A 25,834-nucleotide genomic window follows, 5' to 3' on the forward strand; every position below is an offset into this window, starting at 1 on the left:
ATTTCAAAGAACGTGTAGGATATATTTTGCATGAAGAATTGCAAACAAAAAAGCTTCGTGAAAGATAGGTGCAGTGCTTGCTCACAGCAGATCAAAAACGCACTTGCATTAAAATCTCTGAACAGTGCTTGGAGTGTTTTAACAAGAATAAAACTGATTTTGTGCATCGATTTATTACTATGGATTCACCATTACACACCAGAATCCAAAGAGCAGTCAAAACAGTGGACAGAAGCCAGTTGTTCAGTGCCTCAGTTCCATCAGCCGGAAAGGTAATGGCATTGGTAGTTTGGGACGCTAAACGCATTTTGTTTATTAATTGTCTTGAAAAGGTAAAACAATAACTGGGGAATATTATTCTGATCATTTTAACCAGACTGGATGAAAAAATTCGTGAGAAAAGACCCAGTTTGCAGAAGAAAGAAATCAACTGCTCACAAAGGTGTTTTGGCAATGGGAAAATTAAGGGATCTGCACTATGAATCGTTCGAACATCCACCCTATCCCTGAGATTTGGCTCTCTCTGACTTCTATCTCTTCCTCGCTGGTCAGCATTTTTCTTCGAATCAAGAGGTGATTGCAGCTGTAGAGGGGTATTTTGCAGATCTTACTGAGAACCACTACAGGGACGGGATAATGGTGCTGGAGCATCGCTGGAATAAATGTATTAGTCTTAAGGGAGATTATGTTGAAAAATAAAAATTATTTTGAAATTATAAATTCGTTTTTTTATTGTTAGGCCAAGAACTTTTCAGACCACCCTCATAGCTTTCATGAGACAGCAGTGTATTTTACACAAATTCAGTCAACTTACTATTTCACTTTGATCTTATTAATATTCAAAACCATTCAGAGGATTCTCAAAAATCTTACCTCTTCACAGGCATGTTGCAGGTTCATCAAATTATATAAATCTAGAACTCCCCTCCTCCTCATATACATGGATTGCCAAAAATCCATAAACATGATGGACTACCGTGCCAAACTGAGGATACATTGATTTATTTAATTAGTCTTTACAAACACAATGTTCCAACATAAAGATATGCATAAATTCACAAGGAGGGAAACAAGAAAAATCATATTGACTATGATTATAAAATAACTTTATGGTTTACACATGTAGCAAAAATTAAACAGAATTTTATTTAAAGACTCCAATATATTTTATCCAACGTTATGCGGACTTCATCAAGGAGACAGACCATTAATTACATTAAAAGATGAATCATAATAATGAATCTTAATTCATGCACTCTCGTCTCAGTCGCAGCTGAAGTATATGATATTACACGATTAGAGTTCAAAGAAGCAATTGTAAAAATTGCATAGATAAAAATTATATATATATATATATATATCAAGGGTGAATATTCCATGTGTGCGGTGCTCATCCACGAAATATCAGTATCATCCATATCATATTTTTGCATTTATTCCCGGTAAAGACTCCCCCAATTGTTTGCAGATTTCGCACGATTCCTAAAATTGAACACAATATACTGTACTAATGTTTCATTGTCCTCTTCAGGAGGGTAATAAAGCATTAGTGCTTCATGAAGAATGCACTTTTCTTCATAAAGCTGCGTAAACATTGTGCCACATTCGCGTTAATAGCCCAGGTGTGCTTTTGAAATGCATACGCCTTTGAGCCATTCGAAAAGATGTAAAAAGGGCACATCCGGACAAATTCTTAGCTTTTTAATATTTTTAAACCACTGAGAAGGCGGGGCCGGGTGAGCTAAAATTTTGTGCTCACTCATCACCTAGCATCTATGATTGGTTATTGTGTCAACCAATCCAATTGGACGTTGTCACTTGTCGTGAGTTGAGCGCTTTTTGTATCCAATATATATTACAAACAGTTGTTACGCATGTTTTCTGGAACTGAAAATTTGAAAGTGGATGTTAGGAGAAAAATGCTAATTGTTTTTTCTTTTGCTTGTACAGTATAGCATCTGTACAAGCAAAATTTTGTACAGATTGCAAAGTTTTTTAACGGTATACAGAGACATTTTTATTCTAGTTTTCGGAAATAACAGACAGTAAAAAATATCTATTCCTGAATAAAAATGAATATTCTGTGTATTATAAGATGTTGTTGATCTACAACAAAATACCAGCATATGTGAGATTGATAAGACAGATAGAACCGCTGATACTAAAAAAAAAAAAAAAAAAAAAAAAAAAAAAAAAAAATATGATTCCTGAAAGCGTGGATAATTCCGATAATGATCGGATGTTATGTATACTTAATCTCAGTAAACAAAATAAAATTCTTGAAAAACGGAGAGAAATATACACAAACCAGAGAAATACACATAACATGTGCAACAAATTTTACAAGATGATTGCTGCACCATCAAACCATATTTATTCCTGCAATATTCTCTCTCTCTCATCATAAGTTTTATTTTTTTTAATTATGCCAACATAAATTCACTTATTCATGTTTAGAATTTATAGGATCCTGCTATTCGCTCTATCCAGCAACTTATATGACACACATATCACAAATGATAATTATTAATTATTCTTTACCATTAATGAAAGTGTTTCTATTCACACTTATTCTTTCCTATTCTCACATATCTTATAAATGATGGTTCACATTTTCATCTTTGAGTATTTCAAAAATACGAACCAAATACAGGTAACCCTCGTATAATGCGGATGTTAGGTTCCACAGAAATGCCGCATTATATAAATCACGTTATGTGAGACTCAGATTACATAGAAAATGTAAGGTTAGGTTCCGAAATCATTTTTTTTATTTATATAAACAACAATGACATATGCAACAAAAATATATTTTTATTTAATTCTTGTAATTCATGTAAGTTAAGAAAACATATAAACTATGAAACAAATACATAGTATAAACTTAGAAAATTACAAATTGTACATAAACTTCATTGCACATAATAAAGTGCATATTTCAATCGTCATCAGTCTTCAAAACGAACATTTCGTAGATGTTCTTTATTTACGAGTGGCCGGAAGTCGTCATCACTTGAAATCTCTTGGATTTCAAGTGATTTCATTTGTATAATTCTCATTGCATACTTCGGATGGTTTAATTATCAAGAAGTCAGTAATAAGACCATGCTTACCACTATGCTGCAATTTTTTTATTAAGTTCATAATATGGAGTTAAACAAATATCCAATTGTCTCGTGAATTTTCTGGAGCTCTCCATTCTGGGGTCATTATCCGTAAAATAGCTTCCTAACTTTCTTGCCAAGTCAAATCCTTCTGCTAATGTCTTTAAACTGAATTTTTTAACAGATTCATCACAATCAGAATCTTCGACAGAACTTTCCCCGCCATTTGGTTTGACGTCATCTATTAACTGTACCAGTTCCTCCTCATTTAAATCTATTTCCCCATCAATTAATTCACTAATTTCATTTTCAACCATATCGCAAAAACTCTCCATGTGGCCATTACTAAAGAAATAATTTTTTTACATAAAAAAAGCATTACATATTGTATGTACGTAACTCAGAAGAAAATAAAGTGCTCAGCTTGAGAAGATTAACACACTTTTGATTTTTAATGCGCTTTCCTGGCAAAAAAGGAAGACACTTTCAACAATAATTAACACTTTATACGGTAAACAATTGACGTACATACGTGCTAAAGGATATTTCCCCTAAAATTCGCTACTTATAACCATGCGTGATACGGGCAGACACAAATTTAACGAAGATAAAATATATGAAAAGATAAAGGATTACTGCAATTCGTAGATCGCGTTATATCAAAACTGCGTTGTATAAGTACCATGTTATACAAGGGTTGCTACAATTTGTAGATCACGTTATAATGAAACCGCGTTGTATAAGTACCGCGTTATGCGAGGGTTACCTGTATAGCATTCTCCTTCACTGTTGTTTTCTCATAAATCCTAAAACAGATTGTTCCCCTCCTCTATGCAGAAGTACTCAAAGTTATCCTGCAATTAATTGCATTGGACCAATTAAGATGAGCGCTGCGCTATACCCTCTCAAAACTTTCATCCATAGATAAAATGCAATCACACGGTCATGGGCGTCTGCGCGTGGGGGGGAGACAGAGCACTTCTCCCGGGATCGATTAAAAAATTCCACAAATTATAATTGTAAAATTGATCGAGATAGGTAATCTTACACCCTCGATCCTGGGAATGCTTGTTTGTCTTAAAATTTTATTATGGGTTGGCCTGTTTCAGCCCACGGCAGGGTAGCCATAGAACATGTGTTTTATTGCAGCAATAAATCACGTGTTCCTGCTTTTGGTTCATCTTTTTCTGATTTGTGAAAAGTGACTGGTTAGTTTTCCCTCTGTGTCTAGTGAGTTACTGAGTGAAGTGTGAAATGCAAATTTATAGTGAAACAAATTTAAACAGAAAAATAAATTTTTAAAAGGAAGTGTATGTAATTTAATATTATTTTACTTGTTAGTTTTATGTTTTTTTTGCTTTTAAAGTGAAATAATTTAATTTAGGATTAATTAATTAGTTAATTTTTAATAAAAAATATTATTATATTATTATTATGTAGACCTGGTACCCACCCTCAATGAGTCCTTGGGAGTCCAAGGACTCATTGAGGGAGGGTACCAGGTCTACAACTCCGTCTCCACCATTCAATCACAACTGACCACAACTACACCAACGCATTCTACTGCCTACCACCACTGGTATTTCCACAGACAATCACAAACATCCATGCCCACGGCGGGATTCAAACCCACAGCCCTTTGGCTGGAGAGCAGATACGCTATCCACTCGGCCAACCATGCCGGTCAATTTTTTTATAATAAATTTCAATTTCAATTTATCTAGCACGTCACGAGAATGTACTAAACCTCAACTCAGCTAGGGTAAGGTGAAGCCTCAATGCCTTCAGATTTAAAAAGAAGAAGTACAGTGCCACCTACCGGATCATCATATGCCCTATATAGAAGAGAACTACCGTTCCAGAACCTTCAAGGAGGCTGCTATGGTCGCCAGTTCAACAGGAAACCTAAATAAGAATCAAGGTCTAAATCCTACAGGAAATTTGGAAAAAAACTTTAATTAGATCACTAAACATCAAAGAAATGAAATGAACTTTCACGCCAATTACATTATGTCTTGTAACAAAGGGTCAAAGCTGTATAACTGAGAGGAGACCTCCACATAGCCTTTAAAGGAATGCGGAGAACCGACCAGGGCTTCTGACCTAATGTCCAATCCTCACCTTCTCGTGGTGCACCCTGTTGGGTATCTACTTTGATACTGAACGAACGAGGATGGGCTGGCAATTTGGGATTTAGCCGACCAAATTGTATTCTTATTGGTTAAACCAAAATAAAAAATGATGGTACAACATGACAAAATTTCATGCCGGCTGGGGCGTTGCCCGGTTAAACAAGGCCCCCGTTGTTTTCGCCAGGGAACCAGGGCGAACAGCGAAAAGTCAGCTACTGGAACAAATCTGAAAACAAACCCCAATTCAACATCACCAGAGTTAAAGATCGGTACTATCAACGTAAGAAGCCTGAATGGCAAAGAAATGGAGCTAGCTGAGGAATTAGATAAGTACCAGATCGACATAATAGGGGTGACTGAAACAAAAAAGACCAAAACTGGTGAGATCTTTCTGAGCAATAAATACAAAATGTTATATTCAGGCAATAACAATCAAGGAAAAGAAGGAGTAGCCATAGTATTCAACACAAAATACGAGGCTAATCTTCTTGAATGGCAGTCAGTCTCAAGTAGAGTAATGTGGGCAAATATGAGAATGGGGAACTGGACAATGAGACTTATTTGTGCCTATGGTCCCACAGAAGGCTCTACTAAGGTAGAAGTGGAGGAATTTTTTGAGGCTTTAGAAAAAGCAACTGACACAATGAAAAAGGAAAAGTTGGTCCTTGTTGGGGATCTAAATAGTAGAGTAGGAAATGATTGTGAGACATACAAAAATATTTTGGGAAAATTTGGAGAAAAGAGCAAAGCTAATAATAATGGCAAATATCTGTTGGATTTCTGCTCAGGACATGGACTGGTTATTACTAACACCATGTTCCAACATAAAAATGTGCACAAATTCACATGGAGAGAAGAGGCAAGGAATAAGAAAAGTCTCATTGACTATGTTATTGTTGATAGTGATGTTTTCTCCCTGGTGCAGGACACCAGAGTGTACAGAGGATTTGAAATTGGAAGTGATCACTATTTAGTCTTGAGCAGGATAAAATTGAATTTCATATTGAAAAGAATAACATGTAAGAAAGTTTTAAAGCGAATAAAAGTTGAGCAGCTCTCAGATGTAAACTGTAGACTAAAATACAGAAATATTATTGAAAAGAAAATGAAAGAGTTTGAGAACAGGAATCAAACCTTGGAGATTCAGTGGCAAACTCTGAAGGAAACATTGATTGATTCTGCCAGAGAGGCATGTGGTGAGGTTGTGTGCAAAGATAAAAAAATCAGAACTCCCTGGTGGACACAGGAAGTTAAAGAAGAAAGCATATCAAAAGTTCCTGGCAAATAAGTCAGCTTTTACTCTTACAGAATACAGAGACAAATGTAAGAAAGCTAAACAGTGTGTAAAACTAGCTAAACAAAAGTCATGGGAGGACTTTGGCAAGAATATAGAAAATAAATATCAAGAAGGTGGCAAAATATTCTGGAGGTTGTTCAAGAAGCTTAGGAATGGAGGAAAGAGTGCTGTAAAAGGAATTAGAGATGATAAAGGTGAAATGAAAACAGGAGAAAAAGATATCCTTGAAGTATGGAGTAATTACTTTGAAAAACAGCTAAATGAAACAAGCAGTGATGACAGCACAGTGATAAAAAACACTGACCAGGCATGCAGTCAGGAATACATATCCATACTTGAAGTAGAAAAAGCCATCAAAGGCTTGAAATGTGGAAAGGCAGCAGGAGTAGATGATATTCGACCAGAAATGCTGAAGTATGGTGGTATAAGAGTCTTACAGTGGCTGCACTGCATAGTTCAGAAAGCCTGGACAGAGGGACGAATTCCTGATGATTGGAGTAGAGCTCTCATAGTACCCATATATAAAAAGGGAAATAAAATTGAATGTGACAATTACAGAGGTATTTCATTACTGAGTGTTCTGGGCAAGATTTATGCCAGTATACTTGAGAAAAGGTTGAGAAGAATTGTGGAAGAAAAGCTTGGTGAAGAACAAGCTGGATTCAGGCCAAATAGAGGCTGTCAGGATCAGATCTTCACTTTACGACAAATAGTCGAGAAAGCATGGGAATATAACAAAGACCTGTATTTAAGTTTTGTCGATTCGGAAAAGGCATATCACAAGGTGCCAAGAGAAAAGCTATTCAATACGCTACAGTTATATGGTGTCAATGGGGCATTATATCAAGCAATACTTAGTCTTTATTTGAGTTGTAAGTCATCAGTTAGAATTGAAGGAAGTACAGGAAGATGGTTTAATGTTAAATCTGGTGTGAGATAAGGATGTACATTATCCCCTCTGTTATTCATTATCTATATGGATCACATTATGAAGGAAAGTGGTATTAAACATGATATCAAACTTGGAGATGTTAATGTCAGCTCTTTGCTTTATGCGGATGATGTTATACTTCTAAATAAATCCGCTACAAGTCTGGAAGATTCTCCGACTAAATTGAATAGCTGTTGTAATAGATATGGTATGAAGGTCAGCAATAAAAAGACAAAGACAATGAAAATAAGCAGAATCATTGAAAATGTCAAATGTGTTGTGAATGGAGAACCTGTGGAACAAGAAAACATTTCAGCTATTTAGGCATGATTTTTACTGAAGATGGTAAATTAAATATAGAAATAGACAGCAGAATCAGCAAAGCTGGTATGGTGGGAAGTCAATTGAATAAATTCATATGGAATAAGAGAGAAATTAGTTGGAACACTAAATTAGCTGTATACAAGATAGTGTTCAAACCAGTTTTAACTTATGGATCTGAGAGCTGGGTCAGAAGTAAAACACTCGATCAACGACTAGAGACCACAGATATTAGAGTCCTGAGAAAGATTATAGGTGTGAACAGATGGCATCAATGGCAATATCATATTAAAAACGAGGATATTAGGAAAGAACTTGACATTGTCAGCATCCAGGAATGCGTTAGCAGAGCTAATCTCAGGTAGTATGGTCACTTAAACAGAGTGGGCAAGGAAAGATTAGCAAAACAAGTGTTCTCTGCCAGGTTGGCAGCAAAATTACCCAGAGGAAGACCAAGATATAGGTGGATTGATACGGTACAAAGGGCCTTAGATGATAGAAATATAAAATCTGATAATGTTGGGGTCTTGACAAGTAACAGACTGATTTGGAGGAAAATTGTAGATAGGAAATTAATAATGATGTAATTTTTTTTTATGTAGTACTATTATATCCTGTACACCCCTTGAGGGTACATAGCAGGAATTTGATGATGATGACATTTCCTTGTAGGTCAGAAGCACAGATATTTGTCAATGATTTTTATTTTTGGGTACTTATGGTTGTCATATTTTTAAGAGTATAAGCTAATTTTGTGATTTCCCAAAGGTCTGATTAGTTTTCCACTAGAAGATCAATATCATCAGCAAACTTCAGATGGTTTACTCTTCTTCCTACTACCACCACTTCAATATCACAGTTCTCTAGAGCTTCATTTACAACATATTCGAGGAAGCAGTTGAATAACACTGGTAATAATTTGCAGCCCTATCTCACTCCATTGGGAAGGGAGAACTATAATTCCTCTTGATTTCAACCATCATTTCAGAAGATGAGTACAGAGATTCAATCAGTCATATTATTTTGTTATCTATTCCGTAAAGAAGACAATTACAGTAAAAAAAAATATGGAAATATTTTGTTAAGAAAGTAGATAAATATCATGAAAGCAGAAAAGTGATCTGGAAACCATTGAAAAGAATAGAAATTAAAATACTATAAAAGAAGCCAAAGATGACGGTGGTATAATATTAATAAAAGATAAAGGTATTCTGGTATTTGGAATAGTTCTTTTGAAATAAACAATGACAAAAAATGGTAGGAAATATTCAAGAGAAATGTAGTAAGTAGTACATATCAATATTTGATGTTGGAAAAAAAATCACCAGAAATCTGACAGAATTAATATCATCATCAATTTCCTGATATGTACAGACAAGGGGTGTTCAGATTACTATGACAGCACTACATGATTATGTTTACATTATTATTAAACTCTTATCAACAATTTTTCTCCAAATCAATCTATTACTTGTGAGCACACCAATACTGTCATACCTAATAATGGATTAGATATGACAGTATTGGTGTGCCTTGGAATATAGAAGTGCCTTGGAAGCATGAAATGCTTCCAAGGCACTTCTGACTGAATCAATCCACCTAGACCTTGGTCTTCCCCTGGGTCTCTTTCCTACCATTTTGGCATCAAACACCTGCTTTGCTAACCTATCTTCACCAATTCTATTGAAGTGGCCACCACCTTAGATTAGCTCTGCTGACACATTCTTGAATGCTAATAATGTCAAGTTCCTTTCTAATATCTTCATTTTTAATATGATTCTGCCAATAATGCCATCAGTTAACTTCCCTAATTTTTCTCAGAGCCCTCATATATCTCTGGTCTTTGATCAAGTGCTTTATTTCTAATCCAACTCTCAGATACATAACTTAAAACTGGTTTAAACACTGTCTTGTATACTGCTAGTTTGGTGTTTTGGCTAATTTCTCTCTTATTTAGCTGGCTAACCACCATATCAGCTTTGCTTATTCTGTTGTCTATTTCCAGATTTAACTTGCCATCTTCACTAAAAAAAAACTGCTTAAATAGATTAAATATTTTACTAGTTCTATAGGATCCCATTCAGAATACAGCTGAAGTTTTCCATGCCCTGCCTATTTTCATAGTTTTGGTCTTTATATTGCAGATTTTCATGCTAAATTTGACATATCCAATTCTAATATCAGGCTTAATGCCACTTTCTTTTATAATGTGACCATATGGATGATGAATAAGAGAGGAGATATTGTGCATGCATGTCTTAACCCTTATTATATTAATCTTTTATCAACAATTTTCCTCCAAATCAATATATTACTAGTGAGCACTCCAATATTGTCATATCTAACATTTTGTGCCTAAAGCACTGCTGATTGACTCAGTCCACAAACCATGTTCCTGTATTTCCTCGATTGTAACTGCTGACTGATAACTTATATATAGACTATGTATTGCTCTGTATGATGTTAAATTCATCCAATATAATTGTATTGTTTTGAAAAGCTTTTCTCTGGCACCTTGCCGTATTCCTTTTCCAGATCTACAAAACTAAAGTACTGATCCTTATCATATGCCCACTATTTCTTGATTATTTGTCTTAAAGTGAAAATCTGATCTTGACAACCTCTATTTGGCCTGAACCCAGCTGTTCTTCTCCAAGTTTCTCTTCCAGAATCTTTCTCAACCTCCTCTTTTCAAGGCTTGTATAAATTGTACTGGAACACTTAGTAGAAAATTCTTCTGTAATTCTCACATTCAGTTTTATTCCCTTTTTTTATAGATGGGTACTATGAGAGTTCTTCTCCAATCATTTGGAATGCAATCTTCTGAAAAGGCTCTCTGAATTATGCAAGGTAGTCAACGCAAAACTTTTATATCTCCATACCCAAGCAATTCTGGTCGAATATCATCCTACTCCAGCTGCATTTTCACATTTCAACTTTTTGATGACTTTTTCTACCTCAAGTATTGATATGCACTCCTCTTCAATACTTGAGGTAGAAAAAGCTATCAAAAACTTGAAATGTGGAAAAATGGAATTAATAGTGAACTGGAAATTATGCTGGCTACACCTGAAAATTCAGAAAGCCAAGTAAGAAAGATGAATTCCAGATGATTGAAACAGAGCTATCATAGTACCCATCTATAAAAAGAAGAATAAAAGTAAATGTGAGAATTATAGATGAATTTCCTGAATGAGATTTATGCAAAATAAGATAGCCAGCATACTTGAGCATAAGCTAAGAAACATTGTGATATTAACCTGGGGAACAAACTGGATTCAGTTTAAATATGAATTATCAGGATCAGATTTTCACTTTAAACAGACAGTTGAGAAATCATGGGAATATGATGGGTTTATAACTAAAACACTTTTTTTGAATGTTAGTCAAGTGTGTTTTTAATTTATTGTCCTACATGTTTCGCCGATTTTTGCTATCAGCATCTTCAGGGAATACAATTGGTAAGCTATATGAAGGTAACAGACTAGGTTTTAACTGACAGTTGTAATTCATACAAAATTAGTATTGTGCGAGACAATGCATGTGTCTTGGGAACATGATTTATTTGTTACGAGACATAATGTAATTGGCGTGAAAGTTCATTTCTTTGATGTTTAGTGATCTGATTAAAGCTTTCCAAATTTCCGGTAGGATTAGACATTGATTCTTATTTAGGTTTCCTGTTGAACGGGCGACCGTAGCAGCCTCCTTGAAGGTTCTGGAATGGTAGTTCTCTTCTATATAGGACATATGACTCTTATCCCACTCAATGAGATGGTTGGTAGAGGCAAAGTGGCAAGAAAGGACTGAAATATCTTGTCTGTTGTTTCTGACATATCCTATGTCAGAAACAACAGACATATAACACAGCCTATACAAAGAAGAATTTTTACATCTTTATGATCGCGAAATAATTGCGAAACTGTGTTGAATAATGATAGAAACATATTTATTGCTCTAATTTCAGAATTCAAGTGAGGAGAATATCATATCCTCTTCATAGATATCTGCAATAATAAAATTACTATATTTTTGGAAGTTTTCTGGCAACTTGTACAGGTAAATATGACTTCTCCATTACTTCCACCGTAGTATCACTGCCTCTGGATCTGGCTCCCACTGACGAGACCTCAATAAAGGTCGAAACCGGTCTGGGTAGTGGCCCCTTAATCATAGCATTATACATAAGACAAGTGATGAGAGCTTGGTCCACTTTTACCACGAGTTGCCTCAGTCCTGAAGATATTTCAGGTGCAAACTCTGTTTGCTTACACTTGGATAAAGGATTAAACTAAATTTATTATATCTTGTGGATATATGTGTATAATAAATGTTATAATAGCATAAGTTCCAATAAAAATTCATCTAATGTTCTCACTGGGAACTTTTAGTACCCGGTAAGACTAAAAGTAACCTTTAAAGGTGCCCATAGAGGCAACTTCCTATATAGGAATTAAAAAACTAGACTATCTCAATTTGAGGCATCACAATGAAACTAAATCAAGAAGTATTTAAAAAAAAGTCCCACTGATATCAATAGGATTCAAACCTCAGACCTTATTGAATAGAAGATAATTTCCATCTGGGCCAATTAAGAGAAAACTGAAGATATATTTAAAAGTTCACAACAAAATATAAACATAAAGATAAAAAAACAAAACAAAAAAAAAACAGATTTATATAACAGAAAATATTTACCTTGATCCAGCAGCTATATCTCCATTACTAAGACAAGCAACTGTCCAAACTGATTGTGCTGGAAGACAAATGGTTTGTTGGCATACTTCTCTATTCCAGATACGTATAGTGTGATCTTCACCACATGTAACAAAGCCTTCGCTATTGCACATGGCCGCAACTCCATATATATAGTTAGTATGACCATAATAAACTTTCAGACATTCTCCAGTAGTCTGCCAATGTCTCACTGTAGCATCATTAGAGCAAGACAAAAATTCCTTAGTTGAAAGTACTGCAAGACCTCTGACACAATCTTCATGTCCTAAATTAACAAAATAATATGAATAAGCTAAACTTTTAGAATGTTTGGTGTTTTTATATGAACACAGATTAAGATTTTAAATTATTGATAATATCTTAAAAGTAATTTAATTGCCTGAAAATGCTATATTCAAGCAATGACAATCAAGGAAAGAAGGCGTTGCCATAGTATTCAACACTAAATACGAGGCTAATCTTCTTGAACGGCAGGCAGTCTCAAGTAGAGTGATGTGGGAAAATATGAGAATGGAGAAATGGACAATGAGACTAATTTGTGCCTATGGTCCCACAGCAGGTTCTACTAAGGTAGAAGTGGAGGAATTTTTTGAGACTTTAGTAGAGAAAGCAACTGACACAATGAAAAAGAAAAAGTTGGTCCTCGTTGGAGATCTAAATAGCAGAGTAGGAAATGATTGTCAGATATACAAAAATATTTTGGAAAAATTTGGAGAAAAGAGCAAAGCTAATAATAATAATGGCAAATACCTGTTGGATTTCTGCTCAGGACATGGACTGGTTATTACTAACACAATGTTCAAACATAAAAATGTGCACAAATTCACATGGAGAGAAGAGGCAAGGAATAAGAAAGATCTCATTGACTATGTTATTGTTGATAGTGATGTTTTCCCACTGGTGCAGGACACCAGAGTACAGAGGATTTGAAATTGGAAGTGATCACCATTTAGTCTTGAGCTGGATAAAAATTGAATTTCATATTAAAAAGAAGAACATATAAGAAAAGTTGAGCAGTTCTCAGATGTGAACTGTAGACTAAAATACACAAAGATTATTGAAGAAAAAATGAGAGTTTGAGAACAGGAACCAAATTTTGGAGATTCAGTGGCAATCCCTGAAGAAAACACTGACTGATTCAGCCAGATAGGCATGTGGTGAGGTTGTCTGTAAGGATAGAAAAATCAGATGGTGGATACAAGAAGTTAAAGAGGCAGTGAAGGAAAAGAAGAAAGCATATCAAAAGTTCCTGGCAAATAAGTCAGCTTGTGCTCTTAGAGAATACAGAGACAAATGTAAGAAAGCTAAACACTGTGTAAAACTGGATAAACAAAAGTCATGGGAGGACTTTGGCAAGAACATAGAAAATAAATATCAAGAAGGTTGTTGAAGAAGCTCAGAAATGGAGGAAAAGAGTAATGTAAAAGGAATTAGAGATGATAAAGGTGACATGAAAACAGGAGAAAAAGATATCCTTGGATTATGGAGTAATTATTTTGAAAAACTGCTAAATGAAACAAGCAGTGATGAGAGCACAGTGGTAAAAAACACTGACCAGACATGCAGTCAGGAATACATATCAATACTTGAAGTAGGAAAAGCCATCAAAAGCCTGAAGCGTGGAAAGGCAGCAGGAGTAGATGATATTCGACAAGAAATGCTCAAGTATGGAGGTATAAAAGTCGTACAGTGGCTGCACTGCATAGTGCGGAAGGCCTGGACAGAGGGATGAATTCCAGATGATTGGAGTAGAGCTCTCATAGTACCCATATATAAAAAGGTAAATAAAATTGAATGTGACAATTACAGAGGTATTTCATTACTGAGTGTTCCTGGTAAGATATATGCAAGTATACTTGAGAAACGGTTGAGAAGGATTGTGGAAGAGAAGCTTGGTGAAGAAAAAGCTGGATTCAGGCCAAATAGAGGCTGTTAGGATCAGATTTTCAATTTACGACAGATAGTTGAGAAATCATGGGAATATATCAAAGATCTGTATTTAAGTTTTGTAGATCTGGAAAAGGCATATGACAAGGTGCCAAGAGAGAAGCTATTCCAAACGCTACAGTTATATGGTGTTAATGGGGCATTATATCAAGCAATATTTAGTCTTTATTTGAGTTGTAAGTCAGCAATTAGAATTGAAGAAAGTACAGGAAGATGGTTTAATGTTAAATCTGGCGTGAGACAAGGATGTACATTATCCCCTCTGTTATTCATTATCTATATGAATCACATTATGAAGGAAAGTGGTATTAAACCAGATATCAAAATTGGAGGTGTTAATCTCAGCTCTTTGCTTTATGTAGATGATGTTATACTTCTAAATAAATCCGCTACAAGTCTGCAAGATTCCCTCACTAAATTGAATAACCGTTGTAATAGATATGGTATGAAGGTCAGCATTAAAAAGACAAAGACAATGAAAATAGGCAGAAACATTGAAAATATCAACAGCATTGTGAATGGAGAACTTATAGAACAAGTAAAACATTTCAGCTACTTAGGCATGATTTTTAGTGAAGATGGTAAGTTAAATATGGAAATAGACAACAGAATCAACAAAACTATGAAGTCAACTGAATAAATTTATATGGAATAAAAGAGAAATTAGCCAAAACACTAAATTAGCTGTATACAAGACAGTGTTTAAACCAATTTTAACTTATGGATCTGAGAGTTGAGTTAGAAGTAAAACTCTTGACCAAAGACTAGAGACTGCAGATATGAGAGTCCTGAGAAAGATTAGGGGCATGAACAGATGGCATCAATTGCAATATCATATTAAAAACGAGGATATTAGGAAAGAACTTGATATTGTCAGCATCAGGAATGCATTAGCAGAGGTAATCTCAGGTAGTATGGTCATTTAAGCAGAAAGGGAGAGGAAAGATTAGCAAAACAAGTGTTCTCTGCCAGGTTGACAGGAAAAAGACCAAGATATAGGTGGATTAATACAATAAAAAAGTGCCTTAGTAGACAGAAATATAAGACCTGATAATATTGGAGTCTAGACATTTAACAGACTGATTTGGAGGAAAGTTGTGGATAGGAAGTTAGTAATGATGTAAATTTTTCATGAAGTACTATCATATCCTGTACAACCCTTGAGGGTATATATCAGGAATTTGATGATGATTAAGTAATTTAATTCAACCACTGAAAACCTGTGTAACATTATTCAATTTTACTACAAAAATAAAAATAAAAAAGTGCTGAAATGAATTACTTTCACAATGTTGTTTAATTTGGCTATACAATATATATATATATATATATATATTCAAGCAGTGCTTTTTTTTTTTTTGGAGACAGTACGTAATGATATATATATATATGTACCAGCAGTTCTATTAAACAGTGACTTGTGATACATGGATATGGTACATTTAGAAATTTGTAATAGTGAGTAATTTTTTTTTTTTTACATGTTTGCCTACTATTCAAATAAGCTTAGTTATTTAATGAAATTTGCATTTTTATTATGCTTAATGTTAAAATATTTGCTATAATTATTTTTTGAATTTTAAATTAGTTTCATGTTTATATAATTTATTAACACATTCATGACAGGCTGTCTTTCGTAAGTTGCATCTCAAGCAAGACCGTACTGTATTGTAGTGCTACAATGAACCTTACTTTGTTTGGTTTTTGTGACTGTGCAGTACGGTGTTCATTATAGTTCTTTTAATGTGTGTGTGTGTGTGTGTGTGTGTGTGTGTGTGTGTGTGTGTGTACGTACATATATTAGTTCTTTGATATGTGCAGTTTAACTGTTTTATAACTCTCATTACAGCAAACTCATAGTGACAACAGGAATAGTCTGGTATAATGAATTTCATTTAGAATAACAAATAACAGCTTATCTTATCCAGTGGCTATTAACAGGCCTTTAAGCGCCCACAACCTTCAAAGCATGCTTGGATTTCATATGAGGATAAGATGGTCAGCCCTATGCCTCTAAGTATTCATGACTAATTCATGTGCGTTCGTGGTCCGGTTTGCCTGTTTGCGGGTGGAAAAACCCCCAGATAAACTGGGAAGAAAAACCCCTGCTGTCCATGCCCAAGACTGGACAACTTGGCTATGTGAAAGATCCTTAAGCTCCTCATGTCAGCAATGGGAATCAAACCCAGGCCACTCCTTTCCCAGGCATATGGTTATCAAGTGCAAAACCTAACCTAACTCTTGCCTATGAAAGGACATTAACTATGAAAACAACTTGAAGAAATTGGCAAAATGGAAATAACAGTTGGATCATCAACTACAAACAAGGAAAGTTGGCACAGAAATCAAGCCAACATGGAGACCAGTACGCAAACACTGCATAGGAAACATGCACAACCCTTGCAGTCAAATATATGCTCAACAGAACATTACATATTCAATTCACTAACATTTGTAGCTCACTCCAGCCTTAATAGCATCCACTACCACCTTCAGTCTACCAAACCCCACCTACTCTTCCTGGCAGAAACCCAAATCTCACCCTCCCCCCAAAAGCAGTACTCATCTCAGCTTTCCCAACTACACATTGACTCCTTTTGACACAAGGGTAGCATCTGCGCATATATATGCTTTGACATATCATTCCACACATTTCCCATCTAGAATTGCCTGACTTTGACCTTCTTTAATTCAAATTCATTTTCTGTCTCTATTACTGTTCCAATATCACCACCCACTCGGAGCTGTTTAACTTCCTCTCCTTAAACACTGATCTTTTCCAGTTCCATTTCATTAACAGCAAAATCATCCTTGTAAGAGATTTTAATGTCCACAACACCAACAGGCTTTCCTCCTCCAGTTGAACACGCCAAGTATGGGGAGACTGAAATATTTGAAATTCCATCACTAACGACCTTATATAAATTGCACACAAGCCTACAAGAATACCACATAACCCTAACTTCATCCCAAACACCTCAGATCTCTTTCTCACCAGTGGCCTTGTCAAGTAAACAGCAAATATAGTGCCACCTAGGTAATTCAGACCACAATTTAGTGCTTGTGTCCACTCCTAAACAATAGTTTGGCATTATTAACAGTGCCAAGTGGGATGGTCTCCATGACTTCTCTGCCTAATTCCCATGATTGGACTATTGTTTTCGACTTTCCAACCCAAACATATCAAAGCAATCCTTACTGGTATGTCATGGAAACATGCATTCCTGCACTACTCTGAACTGCCACCCCCTAACAAAGCTCTCTGAAAAGATGTGCCAAGGCTGCACAAACAAAAAAAAAATCAAGCATATCTCAAATGGCTTACATCATGAACTCCATCTTCCTTTAATACTTATACTCAACGCCTGAAATTGTTCCAAGAAAACCATCAATGTTTCCAAAACAGAATCCAAATGAGCAAAAAGCATGAAACTTGCATTTTGTCCAAACAACAGACAAGACTTTTTGGTCTCTTGCATAACTGGTCATAACTTTTTGTGCAGCACTACTCCTTCCTCTATCATACCCACATGGATCTACTGCATCATCATCATCTACAGAAAAAAACAATTTCCTGGCTTCACACTTTGTCTCCAATGTATGCATGACTGACCATGGTAAATGTTCTCCAACCATTCCAGATGCCCAATACTCAATGTCTCCTCTGTTCTTTCACCAGAAAGGACACTGTCCTAATTAGACATAAAAAAGCCTCCTGGCCCTGATGACACTCCTGTAATTGTCCTGAAGGTTTGTGCACCAAAACTGATGAGCAGATGAACTGATGAACAGATGACATAGGACATTCCTGTCCTATGTCATCTGTTTTGCTCTCTTACTTCACTAGCATCTAATCACTGAATGGAAACTAGCCAATGTTCAATCCATTCCCAAGAATGGTGATAAATCACCACCGTCAAACTATCACCCTATCTCACTCACCTCTATCCTATCTAAAGTAACAAAGAGAACCATCAATACTCAACTCCTACACTACTTTGAAGGTACCTAGCTAATAAATGACCACCAGTATGGATTCTGTCACTGTCGATCAACAAGAGATCTACTCACATGTCACACATCTCTGGACAAATGACATGGGAAATTTTGGTGAATCTTCGGTGGTTGCAATTGCCATCTCAAAGCCTTGGACCAAGTCTGGCAGAAAGCCTATTAATCAAATGCTCATCATTTGGTCTGTCCCATAACTTCAGCAATTGAATTGCCAGATTTCTGACTGGATGCATATTATGTGTAATGGTGGATGGTTCCTTATTCTTCACTATTCAACTAACGCTGGAATTCCATATAAAGTTCTGTTCTCTCATAAACCCTCTTCCTTCTGTATATCAATGACCTATTTCAGTTAACCATTAACCCAATACATAGATGACAGTACATTGCACTCCCTTTAACCAACCTTATTCTAGACAAATCACATCAACTAACAGAACACCAACCACCACTGTCCTCAAATTCTGATCTCCAAGCCATCCTCCAATTGATGAGGTTATTCGAACTGCATTGGAGGATGGCTTGGAGAGCAGAATTTGCCTTATTTCCCACACATACACACACACACAAAAAAAAGAACCAGTTTCTTCCAGTATCATCATCATCAACAACACTCAAATCTCTAAACAAGATAAGGATGCTCGCTCTCATCTTGGAATCAACCTGACATCAAGCCTATTTATAGCATAAATACATCACAACCATTTCTTCTTCAGCTTTCAATAAACTAGGATTTCTCTTTTTTCAATGCATTACTTCACCTTCAAACAGCTGTTAACCTTATACAAATCCACTGGAAGTCAACTATTCCCACAGAATCCCTGCTATTGCTGTACTGTGGAACACTACATGGTATACTATTATTAGTATACATGGTATACTAATGTATTATAGGTGGATTAACCAACTTCTTGCATATAGGCTCAACCTGAAGAAAAAAAAGAAAAAATTCCCTAACAATAAAACATCTTGGTTTCAATAGAATAATTTAAAGTTCATCAGAATCTTAACTAAAATTATTTAGTCAGTTTAGGGTTAATCAAGCTATTTAAACCATAATAAAGTAAAATATGCTTTCTCCAAATGAACTGATGTTTCTACTTAAATCATGAATATCAAAGTTTCATATACAGTAGTTTAGTACACTTCTAAACAAAGAAATATATTTATAAATATTTCATTTCTTATTAAGTCACAGGAATTATTTGCATAAAAGTATCTTAATACTTTCCAAAAAAGAAAATGAAATACAATAAATTAATAATAATAAAATAAAATAAAACAGTTATTAAAAAGACTTCCTTTACCTAAAAATAACTTTTCACAATGTCCAGCTCTCCACATTCTAATTGTCTTATCAGCTGAGCCTGTAAGCATAAGATCTTGTTCTGGAAGAATCTGCACTGTCCAAACTGCAGCTTGATGGCCTTCAAGGGTCATGGAACATTTTTGTCCTAGCCAAACTCTAGCAGTTTTATCCCATGAACCACTAAGAACTGTACCAAATTTTCCAGCTGCAAGCGAACAAACTGAAAATCGAAGTATTTTGAAGTTTCAAACATAAAATATTTGTGAAATATCACTAATACTTATGATACATTACTTTTAAAATGTTTAAAAATATTCTAAATTTGTTCTGTATTATTTAATGATGAATCTTATAATGGTTACTTTAGGTGTCTCTGCTCATATAACAGAGAGCTGAACTGCACATTTTTTGTATGTAGCATGCAAAGAATGAGCAGAAGTGATCATGGCTTCTGAACCAATCCAATCCTTACATTTTCATAGTGCACCATGTTCCTGAGTATCCATTGTAACGATGAACAAACCAGGATGGATTGGCAAGTAGGGCTTAATGATCAAACTGTATTCTGTATTAGTATAAACCACAAACACAATAGTACAACATGAACAAATGTCATGCCAGCCAAGGTCTTCACTTTGAAAACAAGATGAAGTTTTTTGGCAGGAAAAAAAAAAAAAGGAAGAAAAATCAAACTTCAGCTGTTAAAGCAACTTGAAATTCAACTGAACTGAAGACAGACACAATCACCATTAGAAGAATCAATGAAAAAGAAGTGAAGCTAGTAGAGAATCTACAGAAATAAAGTCAACATAACTGGAGTTACCAAATTGAAGAAGATTAAAACAGATGAGATCATCATCATTAAATTTCCTGATATGTACCTCCAAGGGATGTTCAGGTTACTATGACAGCACTACATGATTATTATTAATCTCCTATCACAATTTTCCTCCAAATCAATCTATTACTTGCAAGCACTCTAATATTGTCATATCTAACATTTCACACTTCTAAATGAATCAATCTGCCTAGACCTTGGTTTTCCTCTGAGTCTCTTTCTACATCTTGGCATCAAACACCTTTTTTGGTAACCTTTCTTCACTCATTCTATTTAAGTGGCCATACCACCTTAGATTAGCTCTGTTTATATTCTTGAATGCTAATAATGTCAAGTTATGCTAATAATGTCTAACATCTTCATTTTTAATATGATTCTGCCCTCAGATTTACACATTAGATTTACTCCCCTAATTTTTCTCAGAATCCTCACTCCTATCTATGGTCTCTAGTCTTTGATCAAGTGCTTTATTTATAACCCAACTCTCCAGATCCATAACTTAAAACTGGTTTAAACACCGTCTTGTATACTGCTAGTTTGGTGTTTTGGCTAATTTCTCTCTTATTCCATATATATTTATTCAGCTGGCTACCCACCATACTAGCTTTGCTTATTCTGTTGTCCATTTCTAAATTTAACCTGCCATCTTCACTAAAAACTCTGTCTAAATAGCCGAAAAATTTTACTTGTTCTATAGGATCTATATTCAGAGTGCAGCTGAAATTTTCTATGCTTCTGCCTATTTTCACAGTTTTGGTCTTTTTATTGCTGATTTTCATGCAATATTTTGTTACATCTGTTATGCAATTTAGTTAGAGAATCCCGGAGACTTATACTAGATGTGTTTAGGAGTACAACATCATCTGCATAAAGCAAAGAGCTAAGTTTAACATCTCCAATTTTTTATATGAGGCCTAATGCTACTTTATTTTATAATGTGATCCATATAGATAATGAATAAGAGTGAAGATGATGAGCATCCTTGTCTTACCCCTGATTTTACATCAAAATATCTTCCTGTATTTCCTTCAATTCTAGCTGCTGACTGACAATTTAAATATAGATGTATTGCTCTGTATAATGTTCCATTCACCTCATATAATTGTAGTGTTTTGAAAAGCTTTTCTCTGGGCACCATGTCATATGCATTTTCCAGATCTACAAAACTTAAGTACAGATCCTTGTCATATTCCCACGACTTCAACTATTCGTCTTAAAGTGAAAATCTGATCTTGACAACCTCTATTTGGCCTGAACCCATGTTCTTCTCCAAGTTTTTCTTCCACAATCTTTCTCAATTTCTTTTCAAGTATGCTTGCATAAATCTTACCTGGAAAACTTTGTAGAGAAATTCCTCTGTAATTCTCCCATTCAGTTTTATTCTCTTTTTCATAGATGGGTACTATGAGAGTGCTACTCCAATCATTGGGAATTTGACCTTCTGACCAGGCCCTCTGAATTATGCAGTAAGCTATTGCAAAACTTTTATACCTCCATACTTAAACATTTCTGGTCAAATATCATCTACTCCAGCTGCCTTTCCACATTTCAAGTTTATGATAGTTTTTTCTAACTCAAGTATTGATATGTACTCCTCTTTGCATTCCTCTTGAAAATTTTCTAGTATGGTTCTGTCACTGGTTGGTTCATTTAACAGTCTCAAAGTAATTACTCCAGACATGCAGGATATCCTTCTCCTCAGGTTTCATGTCACCTTTGTCATATCTAACATTTCACACTTCTAACTGAATCAATCTGCTTAGACTCTGGTTTTCCTCTGAGATTTTCAAGAACATTTTACCAACTTCCTGATATTTATCTTCAATATTCTTACCAGTCTTCCATGACTTTTGTTTAGTTACTTTTACACACAGCTTAGTTCTTACATTTTTCTCGGTATTCTTTTAGGGCATCTGCTGACTTATTTGCCCGGAACTTTTGGTATGCTTTCTTCTTTTCCAGGACTGCTTCTTTAACTTCTTGTGTCCAGAATGGTGTTCTTATCCTTGCAGAGAACTTCACCACGTCTCCCTAGCTGAATCAATCAATCAATCAATGTGTTCTTCAGAGTTTGCCACTGAGACTCCAAGGTTTGGAACTTGTTTTCAATTAGTTTCATTTTTTCTTCAATAATGTTTGTATAGTTGAATCCACAATTTACTTGTAAAAAGTGCTCAACTTTAATTCTTTTTAAAACTTCCTTACATATTGTTCTTCTCAATGTGATATCCATTTTTATCCTGTTTAGTCCTAAGTAGTAATGGTCACTTCCAATTTCAAATCCTCTGTACACTCTTATATCTTGAATGAGCATGGAGATATCACTATCAACAATATCGTAGTCAATGATTATTTCTTGTGTCTTCTGTCCATGTGAACTTGTGCATATTTTTATGTTGAAACATGGTATTAGTAATGACCAGTCTGTGTCCTGAGCAGAAGTCCAGTAAATACTTACCATTATTATTAGCTTTGCCCTTTTCTCCAAAATTTTCCAATATGTTCCTATATGCTTGGTGGGATTCATTTCTTACTCTGCTCTTCAACAAGAACCACTTGTTGAAGATTAGCTCCAGCTTCCTGTTCTAATGACTCAAAAAATTCCCAATTCTTCCTTGGGAATTTCTGTGGGACCATAGGCATAAATAAATTTCATTGTTCACGTCTCCATTTTGAAGTCTGCCCACATAACTCTACTTGAAACTGCCTTCCAATCAAGAAATTTATCTTCATGTTTGGTATTGGATACTACTGCTACTTGTTCCTTTCCTTGATCCTTATTTCCTGAATATAACGTCCTATACTTATTATTAGTAAGATCTCACCGTTTTTGTCTTCTTTCTCTAAGTAATGCCAATTATGTCCACATAGTACTTTTCCAATTCTTCTACAAGTCCGATTTCCTTTCCATTAATACTCATATATTGATCGTTCCTATCTTCAGTTCTTGATATTGGATTTATTCTTCTTCTTCAAGATGTTGAGTTGGAGCTTGTTCCAGTAGCTGACTTTTCACTGTTCGCCCTGGATTTTGGATGAAAACAAGGGGGGGGGGGGCTTGTTTAAATGGGCAACTCTGAACTTCAGGTCTTCTGAAGTGCAGCCACTGGAAGACTTATATCTCCCTACTTAAGCATTTCTGGTCAAATATCATCTACTCCAGCTGCCTTTCAACATTTCACGCTTTTGATGGCTTTTTGTACTTCAAGTATAGATATGTACTCCTGATTGCATGCCTGGTCAGTGTTTTTTACAACTGTCCTGTCACCGATTGTTTCATTTAGCAATTTTTCGAAATAATTACTCCATACTTCAAGGATATCTTTTTTCTCCTGTTTTCATGTCCATGTCACCTTTATCATCTCTAATTACTTTTTCAGCACTCTTTCCTCCATTTCTCAGCTTCTTCAACCTCCAGAATATCTTGCCACCTTAATAAATTTAGTTTAATCCTTTATCCAAGTGTAAGCAAACAAAGTTTGCACCTGAAAATATCTTCAGGACTGGGGTAAGCTAGTGCAACACCATACAATTCCGAGCAAAGGTGGACCAAACTCTCATCACTCCTTGTCTCAGTATCTACCACAATGCAAAGCACGTCTCCTTGGTGTTGCACCACCTTACCTCAGTCCTGAAAATATTTTCAGGCGCAAACTTTGTTTGCTTACACTTGGATAAAGAATTAAACTAAATTTATTATAGTCTAACCAAGTGAAAAATAAACTTCCAACATTATTATGACCTTTTTTCATGACCACTAGTATTAGTAAATTAAAGACTTAATTCGGTATGTTAGTCTAGTAAATAATTGTTTAATATCCGCCATGTTTCACTGACTAATATCTGTCAGCATTTTCAGGGATACACTGGTAAGCAATGGAATTTATTTATTACAAAAACTAGGAAACCAACCGACAATTCTAAAAATTATATAAAGTTATCACTGTGCGTGATACAATACGCATGTCGCAAGTACAACATTTTATTTGTTGAGATATTTATTGTAATTTTCATGAAAGTTCATTTCTTTTTGGTTAAATGATCTGATTAGAGTTTTCCATATATCTGGTAGGATTAGGCCTTGATTCTTATTTAAGTTACCCGTTAAACGGGCGACTGTAGCAGCTTCTGTGAATGTTCTGGAATGGTAGTTCTCTTCTATGTAGGGCATGTGACTCATATCCCATTCAATATTATGGTTGATAGAGGCAAAGTGGGAAGAAAGTCCTGATATATCTTGTCTGTTATTCCTTACATAGCCTATGTGTTCTTTCTTTCTTGTTTCAAAACTTCTAGATGTCTGTCCGATGTAATTGATGCCGCATGAACAGGGTATGCTGTAAACTCCAGAGTATTTGTAGTAAGGATGGCTATCTTTTGGGGATCTTATAAACTTTTGAATGGTCTCCATAGGTTTGAAGGTTACTCTGATATTATATGGTTTTAGAAGAAGATCTCATTTTTTTGGATATGGTACTAACAAATGGAATTGTTATAGAGCTGATGTATTGGGCTTCATCTCGTTGTCTTTGTGGTATGTCATTAAAGAGAATCTTGTTGATGAGTCTTGTAGGGTAGCCATTTAGGGAGAGATCTCTGGATATTTTCATTAATTCTTATTGTAAGTTGCAAGGGTCTGTGGTACACTGTACAGCTCTTTTTTTAAGCATATGGATAATGCTGAGTTTCTGGGATATGTGGTGAGACGAGTTGAAATGGAGGTAGCGTCCAATGCTGGCAGGTTTTCTATATACTGACAGGTTGATGCTATTGTCAGTTTGTTTCTTAATAAGAACATCTAGGAATGGAAGTTTATTATCTTTTCTAGTTCCAATGTGAACTCGATAGTGTTGTGGAAGCAATTAATTTTGTTTAGATAATCCATTAATTCTTCTTTTTTGTGATTCCGAATGATGAAGATGTTGTCCATACCTAAACCATGTGGTTGGTTTAGGGGTAATTTGGGATAAAATTTGAGTTTCCAAATTTTCTAAGAATAGATCGGCACAAGAAGGAGAGAGAGCGCTACCCATGGCTAATTCAGTAAGTTGTTTGTAGAAAGAACACATAGGCTATGTAAGGAATAACAGACAAGATATATCAGGACTTTCTTCCTCCTTCGTCTCTACCAACCATAATATTGAATGGGATATGAGTCATATGCCCTACATAGAAGAGAACTACCATTCCAGAACATTCAAAAA

The 25,834-nt window shown here is 35.2% G+C and overlaps 1 protein-coding gene across 1 annotated transcript in view; it reads right to left on the minus strand.

Moving 5' to 3' along the window:
* The window catches only part of Plap (phospholipase A2 activator protein), a 162,593-nt gene that overhangs the window by 86,900 nt on the left and 49,859 nt on the right, over positions 1 to 25,834 (minus strand). The window contains exons 3-4 of the mRNA XM_090410020.1: positions 19,791 to 20,012; positions 12,484 to 12,787 (exon numbers count right to left, since the gene is read on the minus strand). Of these exons, the coding sequence (XP_090266146.1) occupies positions 12,484 to 12,787; positions 19,791 to 20,012 (526 nt within the window). The remainder of the gene's footprint in view (positions 1 to 12,483; positions 12,788 to 19,790; positions 20,013 to 25,834) is intronic.

This window comes from Typopeltis vanoorti, chromosome 20 (genome assembly GCF_054136105.1).
Source record: "Typopeltis vanoorti isolate ZY-2024b chromosome 20, IOZ_Tvanoo_1.0, whole genome shotgun sequence".
In the NCBI taxonomy this organism is placed as follows: Eukaryota; Metazoa; Arthropoda; class Arachnida; order Uropygi; family Thelyphonidae; genus Typopeltis; species Typopeltis vanoorti.